Source organism: Somniosus microcephalus, chromosome 19, assembly GCF_052327205.1.
Source record: "Somniosus microcephalus isolate GS21.2 chromosome 19, FLI_Smic_1.0, whole genome shotgun sequence".
Taxonomy (NCBI): Eukaryota; Metazoa; Chordata; class Chondrichthyes; order Squaliformes; family Somniosidae; genus Somniosus; species Somniosus microcephalus.
The window spans coordinates 2,667,902-2,686,619 of NC_141005.1; the positions used below are offsets into that span (position 1 = coordinate 2,667,902).

The 18,718-nt window shown below is 53.6% G+C and overlaps 1 protein-coding gene across 1 annotated transcript in view; it reads left to right on the forward strand.

Annotated features, from left to right (window-relative positions):
* ncor2 (nuclear receptor corepressor 2) overlaps positions 1-18,718 on the forward strand; it is a 345,327-nt gene that overhangs the window by 18,312 nt on the left and 308,297 nt on the right. Inside the window, 1 exon segment of the mRNA XM_086011816.1 lies at positions 6,384-6,580. Coding sequence (XP_085867942.1) covers positions 6,476-6,580 — 105 coding nt within the window. The 5' untranslated portion in view covers positions 6,384-6,475.

Here is an 18,718-nt window from a genome sequence, read left to right on the forward strand (position 1 = left end):
CTAAAAGAAACTGAATATTGGCGCGCAAAGTGCCGCAGCGCCACGGCAGGCTGTGGTACTGCAGGCCTTCCTCCCACTGTTAAGGGGGAGGTGCCTGCAACAGCGCGATCCCCGCTCGCGAGTGCCGGCAAATGAGCCCGGCACCAAGGAGAAGTGCCGGGCTCTCGTGGGGGGTGGGGGTGCGGGCAGGCAGCCGCCGAAAAACCGGCCGGCCGCACCTCCACCTTAACTCGCCCCACTACCGCCACAGGTAGGCCCCTGTGTACCGGTCGCTGTTTGCGGCCGGCGTGGAAGAGGCGGCTGCGACCTAATATGGCGCTCGGGGCGGTAGCTACTGGCTAACGCCACCATTAGCGCCCCGCTAAATATCGCGGTGGTTGTGGCCAGAGGCGCAAAAGCCCTCTTTGGGCGCAAACTGGTGGCGCAGGCCACTGAATCTCTAGGCCAATGTGTCTGGCACTAGGAAAATGACAATCAAAGCTGCCAGAATGCCATAAAACCCCACCTCTGTCACTAGTGTCCTTCAGGGGAGGGAACCTGCCGCCCTTACCCGGCCTGGCCTACACATGACGCCTGCCCCACACGGCACAGTTAATCTTAGTGCCCTCTGAGATGGCTAAGCCCTGCTCACACCCTTCCCCAGCATCCTCTCTGGGCAGCTGGTGATGGGGCCTCGCCGATAGGCCCACAGACCGACAGCCAACCTCTCCCAGCAGACTGTCCACCTGGGATCGGGCCCCCAGCACCCCCACCCTGGCCGCCTGCCCGGCCACCCCGCCCCACCCCCCGTCCCGGCCCCCCCGCCCCAGCTCCTCCCCCCCGCCCCAGTTCCCCCGGCCCCTCCGTTCCGGCCCAGCTCCCCCCCGCACGGCCTGGCTCCCCTGCCCCAGTCGCACCATGGGCCGTGGAGCTTTCAGTTCCTCTTCTTAAGCAGTCCCTCGGAACCGAGGATGACTTACTTCCACATTAAAAATGAGTTCTCAGGTGACTGATGAGTCCAATGCGGAACTTACAGTCTCTGTCACAGGTGGGGCAGACGGTGGTTGAAGGGGCGGGTGGGTGGGGTGCTTGGGTTGACGTGCACTCCTTGCGCTGTTTGCGCTTGGCTTCCGCTTGCTCCCGGTGAAGAGACTCGAGGTGTTCGGCGCTTTCCCGGATGCTTCTCCTCCACTTTGTGCGGTCTTGGGCCAGGGATTCCCAGGTGTCGGTGGGGATGTTACACTTTTTCAAGGAGGCTTTGAGGGTGTCCTTGAAGTGTTTCCTCTGCCCACCTGGGGCGCTCTTGCTGTGTCGGAGCTCCGAGTAGAACGCTTGTCTTCGGAGACTCGTATCGGGCATGCGGACGATGTGACCCGTCCATCGGAGCTGATCGAGCGTGGTCAAAGCTTCGATGCTGGGAATGTTGGCCTGAGCAAGAACACTGACATTGGTGCACCTATCCTGCCAATGGATTTGCAGGATCTTGCGGAGGCAGCGTTGGTGGTACCTCTCCAGTGCTTTGAGGTGCCTGCTGTACATGGTCCATGTCTCTGAGGCATACAGCAGGGCGGGTATCACTGCTGCTCTGTAGACCATGAGCTTAGTGCCGGGTTTGAGGTCCTGGTCTTCAAACACTCTTCCTCAGGCGACCGAAGGCTGCACTGGCACACTGAAGGCGGTGTTGGACTTCGTCATCGACGTCTGCCCTTGTTGACAGTAGGCTCCTGAGGTATGGAAAGTGGTCCACATTGTCCAAGGCCTTGTCGTGGATTTTGCTAATGGGGGGGCAGTACTGTGTGGCGGGGGCAGGTTGGTAGAGGACCTTTGTCTTACAGATGTTTAGTGTAAGGCCCATGCTCTCGTACGCTTCGGTGAAGGTGTTCAGTTCTATTCTTTACATCTCTCTCCCCTAACCCCTGCATCTTGCTACTTTTCCCCCTGCCATTAAAAGCCTCCCAAAGATTCCTCATTTTTATATCTAGAAGCAGCACTAGGATTACTGTTGGCTTATTCGACACGATTCTGGTGAATTTAGGGAAATGTGTACACAGGTCAAGATGACGTTTATTTTTACCCAGATAGAATCTGAGTTGAAACAGGTGAGAGTTTGAACTCCAGGAATTGCCGTAGGTTGCAGGGTTGAACGGTTGATGCCAGCGGAAGCAGTGCAGTATCTACTGACATTTGGTTGGTCAATGCATGTGGAGAGCATGCTTCCTGCTGATAATAGCGATCTCGCTTTTCGCTTCCTTTTACAGGCTCAACCGAACATCGTTTGTGTCTGATTTGCAGTTGAAGTCAGACAGAATATAAAACTCCTAAACCTGTGGTAATCCTGTAAACCTTGGTGAATGGACGATCCAGACCCAGGGAGCATTCCTTTCCCATGGGGCTTGTAAGCTGCGGGAAGCGTCAAGTGTTCATTTGGAGACAGGTCACTGTCTTCAACCTCTGACACTTTCTAGATGCTGATATTGTAAAAGAGGAAGTGTTAGCTGTGGCTCAGTGAGTAACACCCTCGCCTCGGAGTCAGTAGGTCGTGGGTTCAAGTCCCACTCCAGAGATTTGAACACATAATCCAGGCTGACACTCCCAGTGCAGTACTGAGGGAGCGCCGCACTGTCGGAGGGGCAGTGCTGAGGGAGTGCTGCACTGTCGGAGGGGCAGTACTGAGGGAGTGCTGCACTGTCGGAGGGGCAGTACTGAGGGAGTGCTGCACTGTCGGAGGGGCAGTACTGAGGGGGCGCTGCACTGTCGGAGGGGCAGTGCTGAGGGAGTGCTGCACTGTCGGAGGGGCAGTACTGAGGGGGCGCTGCACTGTCGGAGGGGCAGTACTGAGGGGGCGCTGCACTGTCGGAGGGGCAGTACTGAGGGAGCGCCGCACTGTCGGAGGGGCAGTGCTGAGGGAGTGCTGCACTGTCGGAGGGGCAGTACTGAGGGGGCGCTGCACTGTCGGAGGGGCAGTACTGAGGGGGCGCTGCACTGTCGGAGGGGCAGTACTGAGGGAGCACTGCACTGTCGGAGGGGCAGTACTGAGGGAGCGCCGCACTGTGGGGGGTCAGTACTGAGGGAGTGCTGCACTGTCGGAGGGGCAGTACTGAGGGAGTGCCGCACTGTCGGAGGGACAGTACTGAGGGAGTGCTGCACCGTCGGAGGGGCAGTACTGAGGGAGTGCTGCACTGTCGGAGGGACAGTACTGAGGGAGTGCCGCACTGTCAGAGGGACAGTACTGAGGGAGTGCTGCACTGTCGGAGGGACAGTACTGAGGGAGTGCCGCACTGTCGGAGGGACAGTACTGAGGGAGTGCTGCACTGTCAGAGGGACAGTACTGAGGGAGTGCTGCACTGTTGGAGGGGCAGTACTGAGGGAGCACCGCACTGTCGGAGGGACAGTACTGAGGGAGTGCTGCACTGTCAGAGGGACAGTACTGAGGGAGTGCCGCACTGTCTGACAGTACTGAGGGAGTGCCGCACTGTTGGAGGGGCAGTACTGAGGGAGTGCCGCACTGTCGGAGGGACAGTACTGAGGGAGTGCCGCACTGTCAGAGGGACAGTACTGAGGGAGTGCTGCAGTGTGGGAGGGGCAGTACTGAGGGAGTGCCACACTGTGGGAGGGGCAGTACTGAGGGAGCGCCACACTGTGGGAGGGGCAGTACTGAGGGAGCACTGCACTGTGGGAGGGGCAGTACTGAGGGAGCGCTGCACTGTGGGAGGGGCAGTACTGAGGGAGCGCTGCACTGTGGGAGGGGCAGTACTGACGGAGCACTGCACTGTCGGAGGGGCAGTACTGAGGGAGCGCTGCACTGTCGGAGGGGCAGTACTGAGGGAGTGCTGCACTGTCGGAGGGGCAGTACTGAGGGAGCACTGCACTGTGGGAGGGGCAGTACTGAGGGAGCGCTGCACTGTGGGAGGGGCAGTACTGAGGGAGCACTGCACTGTGGGAGGGGCAGTACTGAGGGAGTGCTGCACTGTGGGAGGGGCAGTACCAAGGGAGTGCTGCACTGTCGGAGGTGCCGTCTTTTGATTGAGACTTTAATTCGAGGCTCTGTCTGCCCTCTCAGGTGGACGAAAAAGATCCCACGGCACTATTTTGAAGAAGAACAGGGGAGTCCTGCCCACTATTTATGCCTCAATCAGCATCACTAAAACAGATTATCTCATCATCACACTGCTGTCTGTGAGACCTTGCAGTGCACAAATTGACTGCCGCGCGCAGCGACAGTACGGCGCAGTGCCAGTACGGTACAGCGCCCAGTACAGTAAAGCTTAGCGTGCTAATTGAAGTGGGCTGGGGAAATTCCTGCTCTTCCACACCGGGGGTGGGGGGGGTGTTGCCGGGGGTGGGGGGGGTGGGGGGGTGGTGTCGGTGGCGGGGTGTTGCCGGTGGGTGTGGTGTCGCGGTGGGGGGTTGGTGTCGGGGGTGGGTGTTGCTGGGGGGGGTGTCATGGGGTGGGGGCTGGCGGGGGGGGGGTTTGGGGGCGGTGGTTGTTTAGGGGGTGTGTTGGGGGGGGCGTTTTGGGGGAGGGGTGTCGGGGGCGGGGTGTTGCGTGGGGGGGTGTTGCCGGGGGGGAGGGGACGTCGCGGTGGGGGCATGTCGGGGGCGGTGGTTGTTTGGGGGGGTCTTGTGGGGGGGTGTTTTGGGGGAGGGGTGTCGGGGGCGGTGGTTGTTTAGGGGGGTGGTGGGGTTGCCGGGGGGGAGGGGGCGTCGCGGGGGGGGGTGGTGTTGTCGGGGGCTGTGGTTGTTTAGGGGGGGTGTTGTGGGGGGGGTGTTGGGGGGGGGGGTTGTGTGGGCGGGGTGTTGCTGGGGGGGAGGGGGTGTCGCGGGGGTGGGGGGGTGTCGGGGGCGGTGGTTGTTTAGGGGGGGTGTTGTGGGGGGTGTTGTTTTGGGGGAGGGGTGTTACGTGGGGGGGTGGGTGTCGGGGGCGGTGGTTGTTTAGGGGGGGTGTTGTGGGGGGTGTTTTGGGGGAGGGGTGTCGGGGGCGGTGGTTGTTTAGGGGGGGTGTTGTGGGGGGTGTTTTGAGGGAGGGGTGTCGGGGGCGGTGGTTGTTTAGGGGGGGGTGTTGTGGGGGGGTGTTTTGGGGGAGGGGTGTCGGGGGCGGTGGTTGTTTAGGGGGGGTGTTGGGGGTGTTTTGGGGGAGGGGTGTCGGGGGCGGTGGGTGTTTAGGGGGGGTGTTGTGGGCGGTGGGTGTTTAGGGGGGGTGTTGTGGGGGGTGTTGTTTTGGGGGAGGGGTGTTACGTGGGGGGGGTGGGTGTCGGGGGGCGGTGGTTGTTTAGGGGGGGTGTTGTGGGGGGGTGTTTTGGGGGAGGGGTGTCGGGGGCAGTGGTTGTTTAGGGGGGGTGTTGTGGGGGGGTGTTTTGAGGGAGGGGTGTCGGGGGCGGTGGTTGTTTAGGGGGGGGTGTTGTGGGGGGGTGTTTTGGGGGAGGGGTGTCGGGGGCGGTGGTTGTTTAGGGGGGGTGTTGGGGGGTGTTTTGGGGGAGGGGTGTCGGGGGCGGTGGGTGTTTAGGGGGGTGGTGGGGTTGCCGGGGGGGAGGGGGGCGTCGCGGGGGGGGAGGGTGTTGTCGGGGGCTGTGGTTGTTTAGGGGGGGGTGTTGGGGGGGGGGGGTTGTGTGGGCGGGGTGTTGCTGGGGGGGAGGGGGTGTCGCGGGGGTGGGGGGGTGTCGGGGGCGGTGGTTGTTTAGGGGGGGTGTTGTGGGGGGTGTTGTTTTGGGGGAGGGGTGTTACGTGGGGGGGTGGGTGTCGGGGGCGGTGGTTGTTTAGGGGGGGGTGTTGTGGGGGGGTGTTTTGGGGGAGGGGTGTCGGGGGCGGTGGTTGTTTAGCGGCGTGCTGTTTATTCTATGTTGCTGTAAGCTGTCAATTCTGCAACAGCCATTTCAACACAGCAATAAAATTCCGATCGTTTATATCCTATTGCGTTGCAGTGTCAGTGTAACAGTTTTTAAAAAGCGTTTATTTTTAAGCATCCTAATTGGTTAACTTATTCCAGCCAATTGAGGGGTTGGATGTGTAATTCATTCTTTAGAAATATTCAGATCAAATGTCCGGACTGCTTCTGTTAGCTCATTCTCTGATCCTTCAAAATATGCAGCAATGATGAGACAATGAGATCCATCTGCTGCTCGCCATACTTTAGGAAAGGTAGCAGTAAATTTTAACAATTCCAGCACTAGGTTCCAATTGTATTTAAATAGAGTTCTGTTGAATAAAACCAAGAAAATGTTTTGGCAATATTTGGGTTTTGCCTGAGTTTTGTAACTGATTCAAGTACAGTATTAACTCAGGATGAATATATTTTCTCCTAGTTTTGACCAAGTTATATGTTCATTATCCTGTATTTTTGCAATAAATATATGCAGTGTTTTGATGAAAGTGGGATTTAGTTTTCCTTTTCATGCACTTTTTCGCAGGTCTTGGATGTGGCTGGCAGGAGCCTGATGCAGCGAACTCCAGGGAGTTCTTGTTTCACTAATTAGAGGTGAAAGGACCTGTCATTTTGATAATGTCTGGATCGAGTCAGTCCGTAACGCAGAACAGGCTGCGACTAGAGCAAAGATTCCCCGCTCACAATCTGCCGTTGCCACTTCACATACCCAGAGCACACACGGTAAGAGCAGCACTCTTACAGTTTTGTAATTACCTGTATTACAATTTTGGTCTTTTGGTAACGATTTCTTCTGGGTTTTAAGTTAATCCCATTGGAGATTGAAAACTGCCTGTGCAGTTGGATGTAAATGTTGGAACTCTAGTCTGTAATCAGAGTGGGACTTACAGAAAAGCATCAGAATTGTGAACAAAGTTTGTTCTATTTATATTCAATTCTACTTGAAGTCATAGTTACTGTACTTGAGATGCTGATTAAACTTGGAACACGAGGCGATTCTTCATTTCCTTTAAAGTTTCTGAGTCAGTTAGATTTTTAATTTAAAGGAAAATTTTACAACCAGCAGAAAATGCCTATCCCCTCTTTTCGCTGAAGAACTTTGTTCTCTCTCTTTACACACCCAATACTCAGGAGACCAGCCACCTGCCCTTTGACTCCGCCATGGCTGCTTTTGAACCTGCTACCAGTGCGCTACATCAATTCTCAAACTAGGGCCTCAGTCATTACATTCATGTCATTTTCTGTATCTGTTTGACCTGGGGGTGAGTGAGATTGACACAGAGTGACCCGAGGGTGAGTGAGATTGACACAGAGTGACCCGGGGGTGAGTGAGATTGACACAGAGTGACCCGGGGGTGAGTGAGATTGACACAGAGTGACCCGGGGGTGAGTGAGAGTTACACAGAGTGACCCGGGGGTGAGTGAGATTGACACAGAGTGACCTGGGGGTGAGTGAGATTTACACAGAGTGACGCGGGGGGTGAGTGAGATTGACACAGAGTGACCTGGGGGTGAGTGAGATTTACACAGAGTGACCCGGGGGTGAGCGAGATTGACACAGAGTGACCCGGGGGTGAGTGAGATTTAGACAGTGACCCGGGGGTGAGTGAGATTTACACAGAGTGACGCGGGGGGTGAGTGAGATTGACACAGAGTGACCTGGGGGTGAGTGAGATTGACACAGAGTGACCTGGGGGTGAGTGAGATTGACACAGAGTGACCCGGGGGGTGAGTGAGATTGACACAGAGTGACCCGGGGGGTGAGTGAGATTGACACAGAGTGACCTGGGGGTGAGTGAGATTGACACAGAGTGACCCGGGGGGTGAGTGAGATTGACACAGAGTGACCCGGGGGTGAGTGAGATTGACACAGAGTGACCCGAGGGTGAGTGAGATTTAGACAGAGTGACCCGAGGGTGAGTGAGATTTAGACAGAGTGACCCGGGGGTGAGTGAGATTGACACAGAGTGACCCGGGGGGTGAGCGAGATTGACACAGAGTGACCCGGGGGTGAGTGAGATTGACACAGAGTGACCCGGGGGTGAGCGAGATTGACACAGAGTGACCTGGGGGTGAGTGAGATTGACACAGAGTGACGCGGGGGTGAGTGAGATTGACACAGAGTGACCCGGGGGGTGAGTGAGATTGACACAGAGTGACCTGGGGGTGAGTGAGATTGACACAGAGTGACCTGGGGGTGAGTGAGATTGACACAGAGTGACGCGGGGGTGAGTGAGATTGACACAGAGTGACCCGGGGGGTGAGTGAGATTGACACAGAGTGACCTGGGGGTGAGTGAGATTGACACAGAGTGACCCGGGGGGTGAGTGAGATTGACACAGAGTGACTCGGGTGAGTGAGATTGACACAGAGTGACCCGGGGGTGAGTGAGATTGACACAGAGTGACCCGGGGGGTGAGTGAGATTGACACAGAGTGACCCGGGGGTGAGTGAGATTTAGACAGAGTGACCCGGGGGGTGAGTGAGATTGACACAGAGTGACCCGGGGGTGAGTGAGATTGACACAGAGTGACCCGAGGGTGAGTGAGATTGACACAGAGTGACCCGGGGGTGAGTGAGATTGACACAGAGTGACCCGGGGGTGAGTGAGATTGACACAGAGTGACCTGGGGGTGAGTGAGATTGACACAGAGTGACCCGGGGGTGAGTGAGATTGACACAGAGTGACCCGGGGGGTGAGTGAGATTGACACAGAGTGACCCGGGGGTGAGTGAGATTTACAGAGTGACCCGAGGGTGAGTGAGATTGACACAGAGTGACCCGGGGGGGTGAGTGAGATTTAGACAGAGTGACCCGGGGGGTGAGTGAGATTGACACAGAGTGACCCGGGGGGTGAGTGAGATTGACACAGAGTGACCCGAGGGTGAGTGAGATTGACACAGAGTGACCCGGGGGGGGTGAGTGAGATTTAGACAGAGTGACCCGGGGGGTGAGTGAGATTGACACAGAGTGACCCGGGGGTGAGTGAGATTTACAGAGTGACCCGGGGGGTGAGTGAGATTGACACAGAGTGACTCGGGTGAGTGAGATTGACACAGAGTGACCCGGGGGTGAGTGAGATTGACACAGAGTGACCCGGGGGGTGAGTGAGATTGACACAGAGTGACCCGGGGGTGAGCGAGATTGACACAGAGTGACCCGGGGGGTGAGTGAGATTGACACAGAGTGACTCGGGGGGTGAGTGAGATTTAGACAGAGTGACCCGGGGGTGAGTGAGATTGACACAGAGTGACCCGGGGGGTGAGTGAGATTTAGACAGAGTGACCCGGGGGTGAGTGAGATTGACACAGAGTGACCCGGGGGTGAGTGAGATTGACACAGAGTGACCCGGGGGTGAGCGAGGTTGACACAGAGTGACCCGGGGGTGAGTGAGATTTACAGAGTGACCCGGGGGGTGAGCGAGATTGATACAGAGTGACCCGGGGGGTGAGTGAGATTTAGACAGAGTGACTCGGGTGAGTGAGATTGACACAGAGTGACTCGGGTGAGTGAGATTGACACAGAGTGACCCGGGGGTGAGTGAGATTTAGACAGAGTGACCCGGGGGTGAGTGAGATTGACACAGAGTGACCCGAGGGTGAGTGAGATTGACACAGAGTGACCCGGGGGGTGAGTGAGATTGACACAGAGTGACCCGGGGGGTGAGTGAGATTGACACAGAGTGACCCGGGGGGTGAGCGAGATTGATACAGAGTGACCCGAGGGGTGAGCGAGATTGATACAGAGTGACCCGGGGGTGAGTGAGATTGACACAGAGTGACCCGGGGGGTGAGCGAGATTTAGACAGAGTGACTCGGGTGAGTGAGATTGACACAGAGTGACCCGGGGGTGAGTGAGATTGACACAGAGTGACTCGGGTGAGTGAGATTGACACAGAGTGACCCGGGGGGTGAGTGAGATTGACACAGAGTGACCCGGGGGTGAGTGAGATTGACACAGAGTGACCCGGGGGGTGAGTGAGATTGACACAGAGTGACCCGGGGGTGAGTGAGATTGACACAGAGTGACCCGGGGGGTGAGTGAGATTGACACAGAGTGACCCGGGGGTGAGTGAGATTGACACAGAGTGACCCGGGGGGTGAGTGAGATTTAGACAGAGTGACCCGGGGGTGAGTGAGATTGACACAGAGTGACCCGGGGGGTGAGTGAGATTGACACAGAGTGACCCGGGGGTGAGTGAGATTGACACAGAGTGACCCGGGGGGTGAGTGAGATTGACACAGAGTGACCCGGGGGTGAGTGAGATTGACACAGAGTGACCCGGGGGGTGAGTGAGATTGACACAGAGTGACCCGGGGGGGGTGAGTGAGATTGACACAGAGTGACCCGGGGGGTGAGTGAGATTGACACAGAGTGACCCGGGGGGTGAGTGAGATTGACACAGAGTGACCCGGGGGGTGAGTGAGATTGACACAGAGTGACTCGGGTGAGTGAGATTGACACAGAGTGACCCGGGTGAGTGAGATTGACACAGAGTGACCCGGGGGTGAGTGGGATTTACACAGTGCACTATCCCCATATACCTTGATTCCCTTAATATTCAAAAATCTATCGATCTCAGCCTTGAATATACTCAACAACTGAGCCTCCACACCCTCTGGGGTAGAGAAATCCAAACATTCACCACCCTCTGAGTGAAGAAATTTCTCCTCATCTGAGACTGTGACCCCTGGTTCTAGACTCCCCAGCGAGGGGAAATATCCTCCCTGTCAAGCCCTGTAAGAATTTTGTATGTTTCAGTGGGATCACCTCACATTCTTCTGAACTCTAAGGCTTTTGGTAAAGTCCCACATGGGAGACTGGTCAAGAAGGTAAGAGCCCATGGGATCCAGGGCAATTTGGCACATTGGATCCAAAATTGGCTTAGTGGCAGGAGGCAGAGGGTGATGGCCGAAGGTTGTTTTTGTGACTGGAAGCCTGTGTCCAGTGGTGTACCGCAGAGATCGGTGCTGGGTCCTTTGCTGTTTGTAGTGTACATTAATGATTTAGATATGAATGTAGGAGGTATGATCAGTAAGTTCGCAGATGACACAAAAATCGGTGGAGTGGTAAATAGCGAGGAGGGAAGCCTCAGGCTACAGGACGATATAGATGTGATGGTTAGATGGGCAGAACAGTGGCAAATGGAATTTAACCCTGAAAAGTGTGAGGTGATGCATTTTGAGAGGACTAACAAGGCAAGGGAATACACAATGAATGGTAGGATCCTAGGAAGGACAGAGGATCAGAGGGACCTTGGTGTGCATGTACATAGATCCCTGAAGGCAGCAGGACAGGTAGATAAGGTGGTTAAAAAGGCATATGGGATACTTGCCTTCTTTAGCTGAGGCATTGAATATAAGAGCAGGGAGGTTATGATGGAGCTGTACAAAACGCTAGTTAGGCCACAGCTGGAATACTGTGTGCAGTTCTGGTCGCCACACTATAGGAGGGATGTGATTGCATTGGAGAGGGTGCAGAGGAGATTCACCAGGATGTTATCTGGGCTGGAGCGCTTCAGCTATGAAGAGAGACTGGACAGGCTGTGGTTGTTTTCCTTAGAGCAGAGAAGGCCAAGGGGGGACCTGATTGAGGTGTACAAAATTATGAGGGGCATAGATAGTGTTGCGTCCGTGTATAATAAGACACAGACTGCGGAGAACGGTACAACAGGTGTTTACTCAACGTGGCTCACACTGCAACTGATCTGTACAGATTACTACTCAGGGCTATATACAGGTGTGGTCACTGCCGGTACTGCAGTATACATGAGCTGTAAAAGATAGTTCTCCCCTTAAAGCTATATACATTGCAATTCCTCCCCTTTTAGATTAACAGTATCATAACACTCATTTAACAATTAAATATCAAACTAATTACAATTAACACTTTTAACATGCAACATTAGCTGAAAATAGTCTATTTATATATTCAGTCTTTGGGGAGGCTTCCTGATCCTTTCTGGATAGCGCCTTTCCCGAGTGTCTTGCTTTTGGTGCGGAGGCGATTCTGGCCCCCTGTCGTCGGTTGGTTCATCAGCTTCTGATGCTACTGTTTCTGGGGTAGATGCGACCTGTACGTCGGGTTTGTAAAGTCCGCGCCTCAATAATACACGGACTTCGGGAGAACAGTTAACAGGTACTTTACTGAACAAGAGGCAGCTTGAAACTGAAACTACAGAAGCCTGCTAGGGCCTTTTATACAGGGGTGGTCACTGCCGGTACTGCAGTCTAAGACCAGTTATTCCCTTAAAGGTACATACACAACAATTCCTCCCCTTTTAGATAAACAGTACATAACATTCATTTAACAACTAAATAATAACTAATTACAATTACAATTTTCTCAGTAATATATACATCAACTGAAATAGTCATTTATAAGTTCAGTCTTTGAGGAGGCTTCTGATCCGGACTGGATAGCGCCTTTCTCGAGTATCCTGTTCTGGCGGTGGAGCCAATTCTGGCTCATTGTCATTGGTTGGTTCGTCAGCTTCCAATACCCCTGCTTCTGAGGTAGACGCAATCTGTACTTCGGGCTCATTACCAGGTGCACATGCTTGTGGTACAGGTTTGGCTTGTTCCTGTGACTCTAGAATCTGGTCAGCATGGCGTCTCACGATGCTCTCTCCAACGCCCACTGTGTACATTAGTGGTCCCTGCTGTGTGCATGTCGTGCCTGGTTGCCATTTTACTGTTCGGTAGTCGCGGGCCAAGACTGGTTGCCCTATCTTGAAGCTCCTGGTTGGCTTTTCATTTATGTGCTGGAACTGCTTATCCTCAACATCTCGTCTTATGTTTGGTTTGAGCAAATCCAAGCGACATCTTAGTCTCCAGTTGAAAAACAGTACGGCTGGAGTTTGGTTGGTTACTGTATGTGTCGCATTCCGGTAAGCAAACAGGAAGTTATCCACCTTGTGTTGCAGTGTTATGTCGTCATTATACATTGCCTTTATGGCCTTTTTAACGGTCTGAACAAACCTCTCAGCCAGTCCATTTGTGGCTGGATGATATGGGGCAGATGTGTAATGTTTCACCCCATTATTCTTCAGGAACCTCCGGAAATCCTCAGACACAAACTGTGGGCCATTGTCGGAACAGATCTGTTCTGGCAACCCATTCCTGGCGAAGATGGTCCTTAGGACTGCAATAGTTTTCTCCGTGATGGTGGAGGACATTTTAATGACCTCTGGCCATTTTGAATGGGCGTCCACAGCGATTAGAAACATTGAGTCCATAAATGGACCAGCGAAATCAATGTGTACCCGTTGCCATGGAGATGAGGGCCACTCCCATGGATGTAGCGGGGCCTGTGGTGGAGCGTTTTGGACCTTCTGGCATCCTGTGCATCTCTTGGTCATATCCTCGATTTCTTTATCGATTCCCGGCCACCACACAAACGCCCTGGCTAGGCTCTTCATTTTTACCCCTCCCAGATGACCCTCGTGAAGCTCATTGAGTACTCTATCTCTCAACTTGGGTGGAATTACCACTCGGGATCCACACATCAAGGTTTCCTGGCACACTGACAGCTGTTCCCTCCTTGGCGCGAATGCTGGCAACAGTGAGTCGCCATATGCTGGCCATCCCTTCACCGTCAAATCATAGACCCGAGAGAGTGTCGGGTCATTTCGGGTTTCCTTCTCAATACTTGCGTTTGTAACAGGCAAACATTCGACTATGGTCGCATGGAATATCTCCACAGGGTCCACTGCAGGTGCTCCTTCCGCCGTAGGCAACGGTAGGCGCGACAGCCCATCAGCGTTTCCATGTTGTTTCGTACCTTTGTACTCTATGTCATACTGATGTGCCCCTAGAAAAAGTGACCATCTTTGCAGCCGTCATCACCGGAACGCCCTTCTTTGGGTTAAAAATTGAGACCAGGGGTTGATGATCAGTCAGTAGGGTGAATTTCTGCCCGTGCAGATAGTGATTGAACTTCTTCACCCCCCACACCAGGCTGAGGGCCTCCCTGTCAATCTGGGCGTAGTTACGCTCGGCTGAGGTTAGCGAGCGCGATGCAAAGGCTATTGGCCTCTCTGAACCGTCACGGAATTTGTGTGACAGCACCGCTCCAATGCCGTAAGGTGACGCATCACATGCCAACCGAATCGGTAGTGTTGGGTTGTAGTGGGCCAATACTTCTTTTGAAGTGATTTGGCATTTACATTCCTGAAAGGCACGCTTACAGTCATCACTCCATTTCCATGTTACACCAGTTTGAAGGAGGGCGTTCAGTGGGTGCAGAATTGTAGATAAATTCGGCAAGAACTTATGGTAGTAGTTCACCAACCCGAGGAACGACCTCAGTTGCGACACATTTTCTGGTGCTGGAGCCTTGACTACAGCCTCAATCTTGTCCGGCGACTTATGCAACCCTTCCTCATCAATCATGTGGCCACAATATGAGATTTGTCTCCTGAAGAACTCGCATTTGGGACGGTTGACTCGTAGCCCATATTCCTGCAATCTCGTGAGCACCTGTTCCAGGTTGGCAAGGTGTTCATTGTAATTTTCGCCCGTAACCAGGATGTCGTCCAAATAACACTGGGTCCCCGGGATCCCTTGCAGGACTTGTTCCATTGCCCTCTGCCACATAGCCAGGGCCGATGCTACCCCAAATACCAGTCGATTGTACTGGTAAAGGCCTTTGTGAGTGTTTATCGTGAGGTATTTCCTAGATGCTTCTTCCACCTCCATTTGTAGATACGCTTGAGCCAGATCAATCTTTGTAAAACGTTTCCCTCCAGATAGTGAGGCGAAAATATCTTCTATCCGTGGAAGCGGATACTGTACTGTGTGCAGGACTGGGTTCACAGTCACCTTGAAGTCCCCACAGATGCAAACCTTCCTTGGCTCCCCAGGCGTGCTGCTCAATGCTTTCTTCATTACAGGAACGATGGGTGTGGCCCACTCGCTCCAGTCCACCTTAGACAGCACCCCCGAACGCTCCAGACTCTCCAGTTCAGCTTACACAGCTGGGCGTATCGCGTATGGCACCGGTCTGGCCTTGAAAAATTTTGGGGTTGCGTTATGGGCGGCACGGTGGCATAGTGGTTAGCACTGTTGCCTCACAGCGCCAGAGACCCGGGTTCAAATCCGGCCTCGGGTGACTGTCTGTGTGGAGTTTGCACATTCTCCCCGTGTTTGCGTGGGTTTCCTCCGGGTGCTCCAGTTTCCTCCCACAGTCCAAAGATGTGCGGGTTAGGTTGATTGGCCATGATAAAAATTGGCCCTTAGTGTTAGGGGGGATTAAATATGTGGGGTTACAGGGATAGGGCTTGGGTGGGATGGCTGTCGGTGTAGGGACCGGGTGCTAGGGTTTGGATGATCAGCCATGATCTCGTTGAATGGCGGAGCAGGCTCGAAGGGCCGAATGGCCTACTCCTGCTCCTATCTTCTATGTTTCTATGTTATCCTCAATCTTTATGGTTGCCTTTACTCCTTTTAGAGTCCCAAGTCCTTGTTGGAACACCTCTTCCGCGTCAGATAGAATTTGTGACAGACGTCCAGGTGCGACGTCATCATCTTTTTTGTTAGTCACAGTTAGTGCCAGAATGGAATGCCAATCCAATTGTAGTCTTTGGATCCATTCACGTCCCAATAATGGTGGTCCTCCATCTCGTAGTATATACATGTATAGTTTCTGTGTTTCCTTTCCGTTATATTCAACTGGCACCCTTATTTTTCCTCTGGGGTAGACCTTTTGCCCCGTGTATGTCTTCAATACAATGGACGTGTCCTTTAAGGGTATGTGTGAGAATAGCCGCTCATAGTCTCGTTGATTCATGACAGTTAGGGCTGATCCTGTGTCCAATTCCATCTTCACTGGGGACCCTGCTATCATGAGGGTGACCCAAATGGTTTGGTGATCTTCTTTTGCGATCACGTTGTGTAACTTTAAACAACTTAGTCGCCTGCTCCCGGAGTCCTTATCACTCTCCTGATCTTCTGAACTACTATCTGTCAGTTTCTTTACTTTCCTGTACTGTTCCTTAGTAGTTCTTGTCGTGTTGGTCTTCTTTCCCGACCTGCAGACTCTTGCTGTATGTCCCATCTTCCCGCATTGCCTGCATATTTTGTCTTTAAACCAGCAGTCCTTCTGCTCATGGGTTGTTCTGCCACAGCGATAGCACTTTTCGGCTCCATACGCCATTTCGTTAGCGCTGTATTCTTGTGGTTTCTGTTGTATTTCCGCAGCTCCCCGTGCTGCTGCTTCATAGGATACTGCCACGCAGAAAGCCTGTTCTAGCGTCAGGTCCTTTTTTGAAAGTAGTCGTTTCTGGGTTCCTTCACTCTGGAGCCCGCAGACAAACTTATCCCGTAAGGTGTCTGCCAGTCCTGCTCCGAACTGGCAGTGCTTTGATAACTTGTGCAGTTTCGTAAGATAGTCAGCATTGCTCTCACCTTTCTGCTGGTTTCTTTTATGGAACTTGAATCTTTCTGCTATCAGCAGTGGTGAAGGGCTTAGGTGTTCCTGTAAGATATGAACAATCTCCTCAAAACTTTTCTCCATTGGTTTAGCTGGGGTAATTAAATTCCGCAATAGGCCGTACGTATTCGCACCCATCAGATTTAATAATACCGACGCCCTCTTTCCATCGGCCACCTCATTTGCCTTGCAGTACACTTCGATTCTTTCTGCATACGTGGTCCAGTCTTCTACCTCGTTGTCGAAAGCAGTGATACTGCCACTTTTCGGCATCTTGGGCGATTTAAAATGGCGCCTCCCGCGCTTTTGCTTCTTCCCCAACGGGATAAAATGGCGCCTCCCGCGCATTTGCTTCTTCCCCTTACTGCCACGCTGCTCCTAGCGTTCTACGGGGTAATGGCGGCGACCCGCAGCTTCGGCGCGTCTCGCTTTCCTTCCCCCCCCGTTTAGTTTCTCTCCGCTGTCCTGTTCTCGAGCACCGACCGCGCCCTGTGCGCTCCACCCTCTCTCTCTTGTTTTTTTTTCCCGGCGACGCTGCGCGGCCCGATTTGTAGAGCCGCTCGATCGAGCTTGAGCCCGCCGCAGTCCGGAAGGGTCAGCGCGCTACCTGCTACCAGCACGATTCGCTGGAACCACAGTCTCTCCCGCAATTCTCCAAACACCGATGGATTCTTTGGGCGGTTGCCCTCGGTCGACGCCCGTTGCTCAGACTACGACCTTCCAGGACCTTCCTTTCAGGCGAGATCCCCGTGAGATGATGCCACACTGCAGGTGAGTTCGAACTTACTCGTCGCCACTGTAAAGTCCACGCCTCAATAATACACGGACTTCGGGAGAACAGTTTAACAGGTACTTTACTGAACAAGAGGCAGCTTGAAACTGAAACTACAGAAGCCTGCTAGGGCCTTTTATACAGGGGTGGTCACTGCCGGTACTGCAGTCTAAGACCAGTTATTCCATTAAAGGTACATACACAACAGGGTTCATCACCAGGTATGTATGGGCGAGGCATGGGGTTGACTTGTTCCTGTGACTCTAGGATCTGGTCAGCATGGCATCTCACGATGCTCTCCCCAACGTCCACTGTGTACATTAGTGGGCCCTGCCGTGTGCATATCGTTCCTGGCTGCCATTTTTCTGTTCGGTAGTCGCGGGCCAAGACTGGTTGCCCTACATTGAAGCTCCTTGTTGGCTTCTCATGGATGTGCTGGAATTGCTTACTCTCAACATCTCTTCGTACGTTTGGTCTGAGCAAATCCAGGCGAGATCTTAACCTTCGGTTAAAGAACATCATGGCTGGGGCCTGGTTGGTGACTGCATGTGTCGCATTCCGGTAGGCGAACAGGAAATTGTCCACCTTGTGCTGCAGCAGAATGTTGTCATTGTACATAGCCTTTATTGCCTTCTTAAAGGTTTGTACGAACCTCTCAGCCAATCCATTTGTGGCTGGATGATACGGGGCGGATGTGTAATGCCTTACCCCATTCTTTTTCAAGAACCTCCGGAACTCTTCGGACACAAACTGTGGTCCGTTGTCGGAGCAAATCTGTTCTGGCAAGCCATTCCTGGCAAAAATGGTCCGTAGGACTGCAATAGTTTTCTCCGTGGTGGTGGAGGACATTTTGAGTGCGCATCCACGGCTATTAAAAACATTGAGTCCATGAATGGACCAGCAAAATCAATATGCACCCGTTGCCATGGAGATGAGGGCCACTCCCATGGGTGTAGAGGGGCCTATGGTGGTGCATTTTGGACTTTCTGGCATCCTGAGCAGCTCTTGGTCAGGTCCTCGATTTGTTTATCGATTCCCGGCCACCACACATAAGCCCTGGCTAGGCTTTTCATTTTTACCCCTCCCAGATGACCCTCATGAAGCTCATTGAGCACTCTGTCCCTTAACTTGGGTGGAATTACCACTCGGGATCCACACATCAGGGTCCCCCGGCACACTGACAGCTGTTCTCTCCTTGTCGAGAATGCTGGCAACAATGAGTCGCCATGTGCTGGCCATCCCTTCACCATCAAATCATATACCCGAGACAGTGTCGGGTCATTTCGGGTTTCCTTTTTGATACAAGCGTTAGTTACCTGTAGGTATTCAACTATAGTCGAATGGAATATTTCGACAGGATCCACTGCTGGTGCTTCCTCCGCAGTAGGCAGTGGCAGGCGTGATAGCCCATCAGCATTTCCATGCTGTTTCGTGCCCTTATATTCAATCTCATAGTGGTGCGCCCCTAGAAAAAGTGACCATCTTTGTAGTCGTTGCGCAGTCATCACCGGAACGCCCTTCTTCGGATTAAAAATGGAGACAAGAGGCTGGTGATCAGTCAGCAAGGTGAATTTCTGCCCGTGCAGATAGTGGTTGAACTTTTTCACTCCCCACACTAGGCTGAGGGCCTCCCTGTCAATCTGGGCGTAGTTACGCTC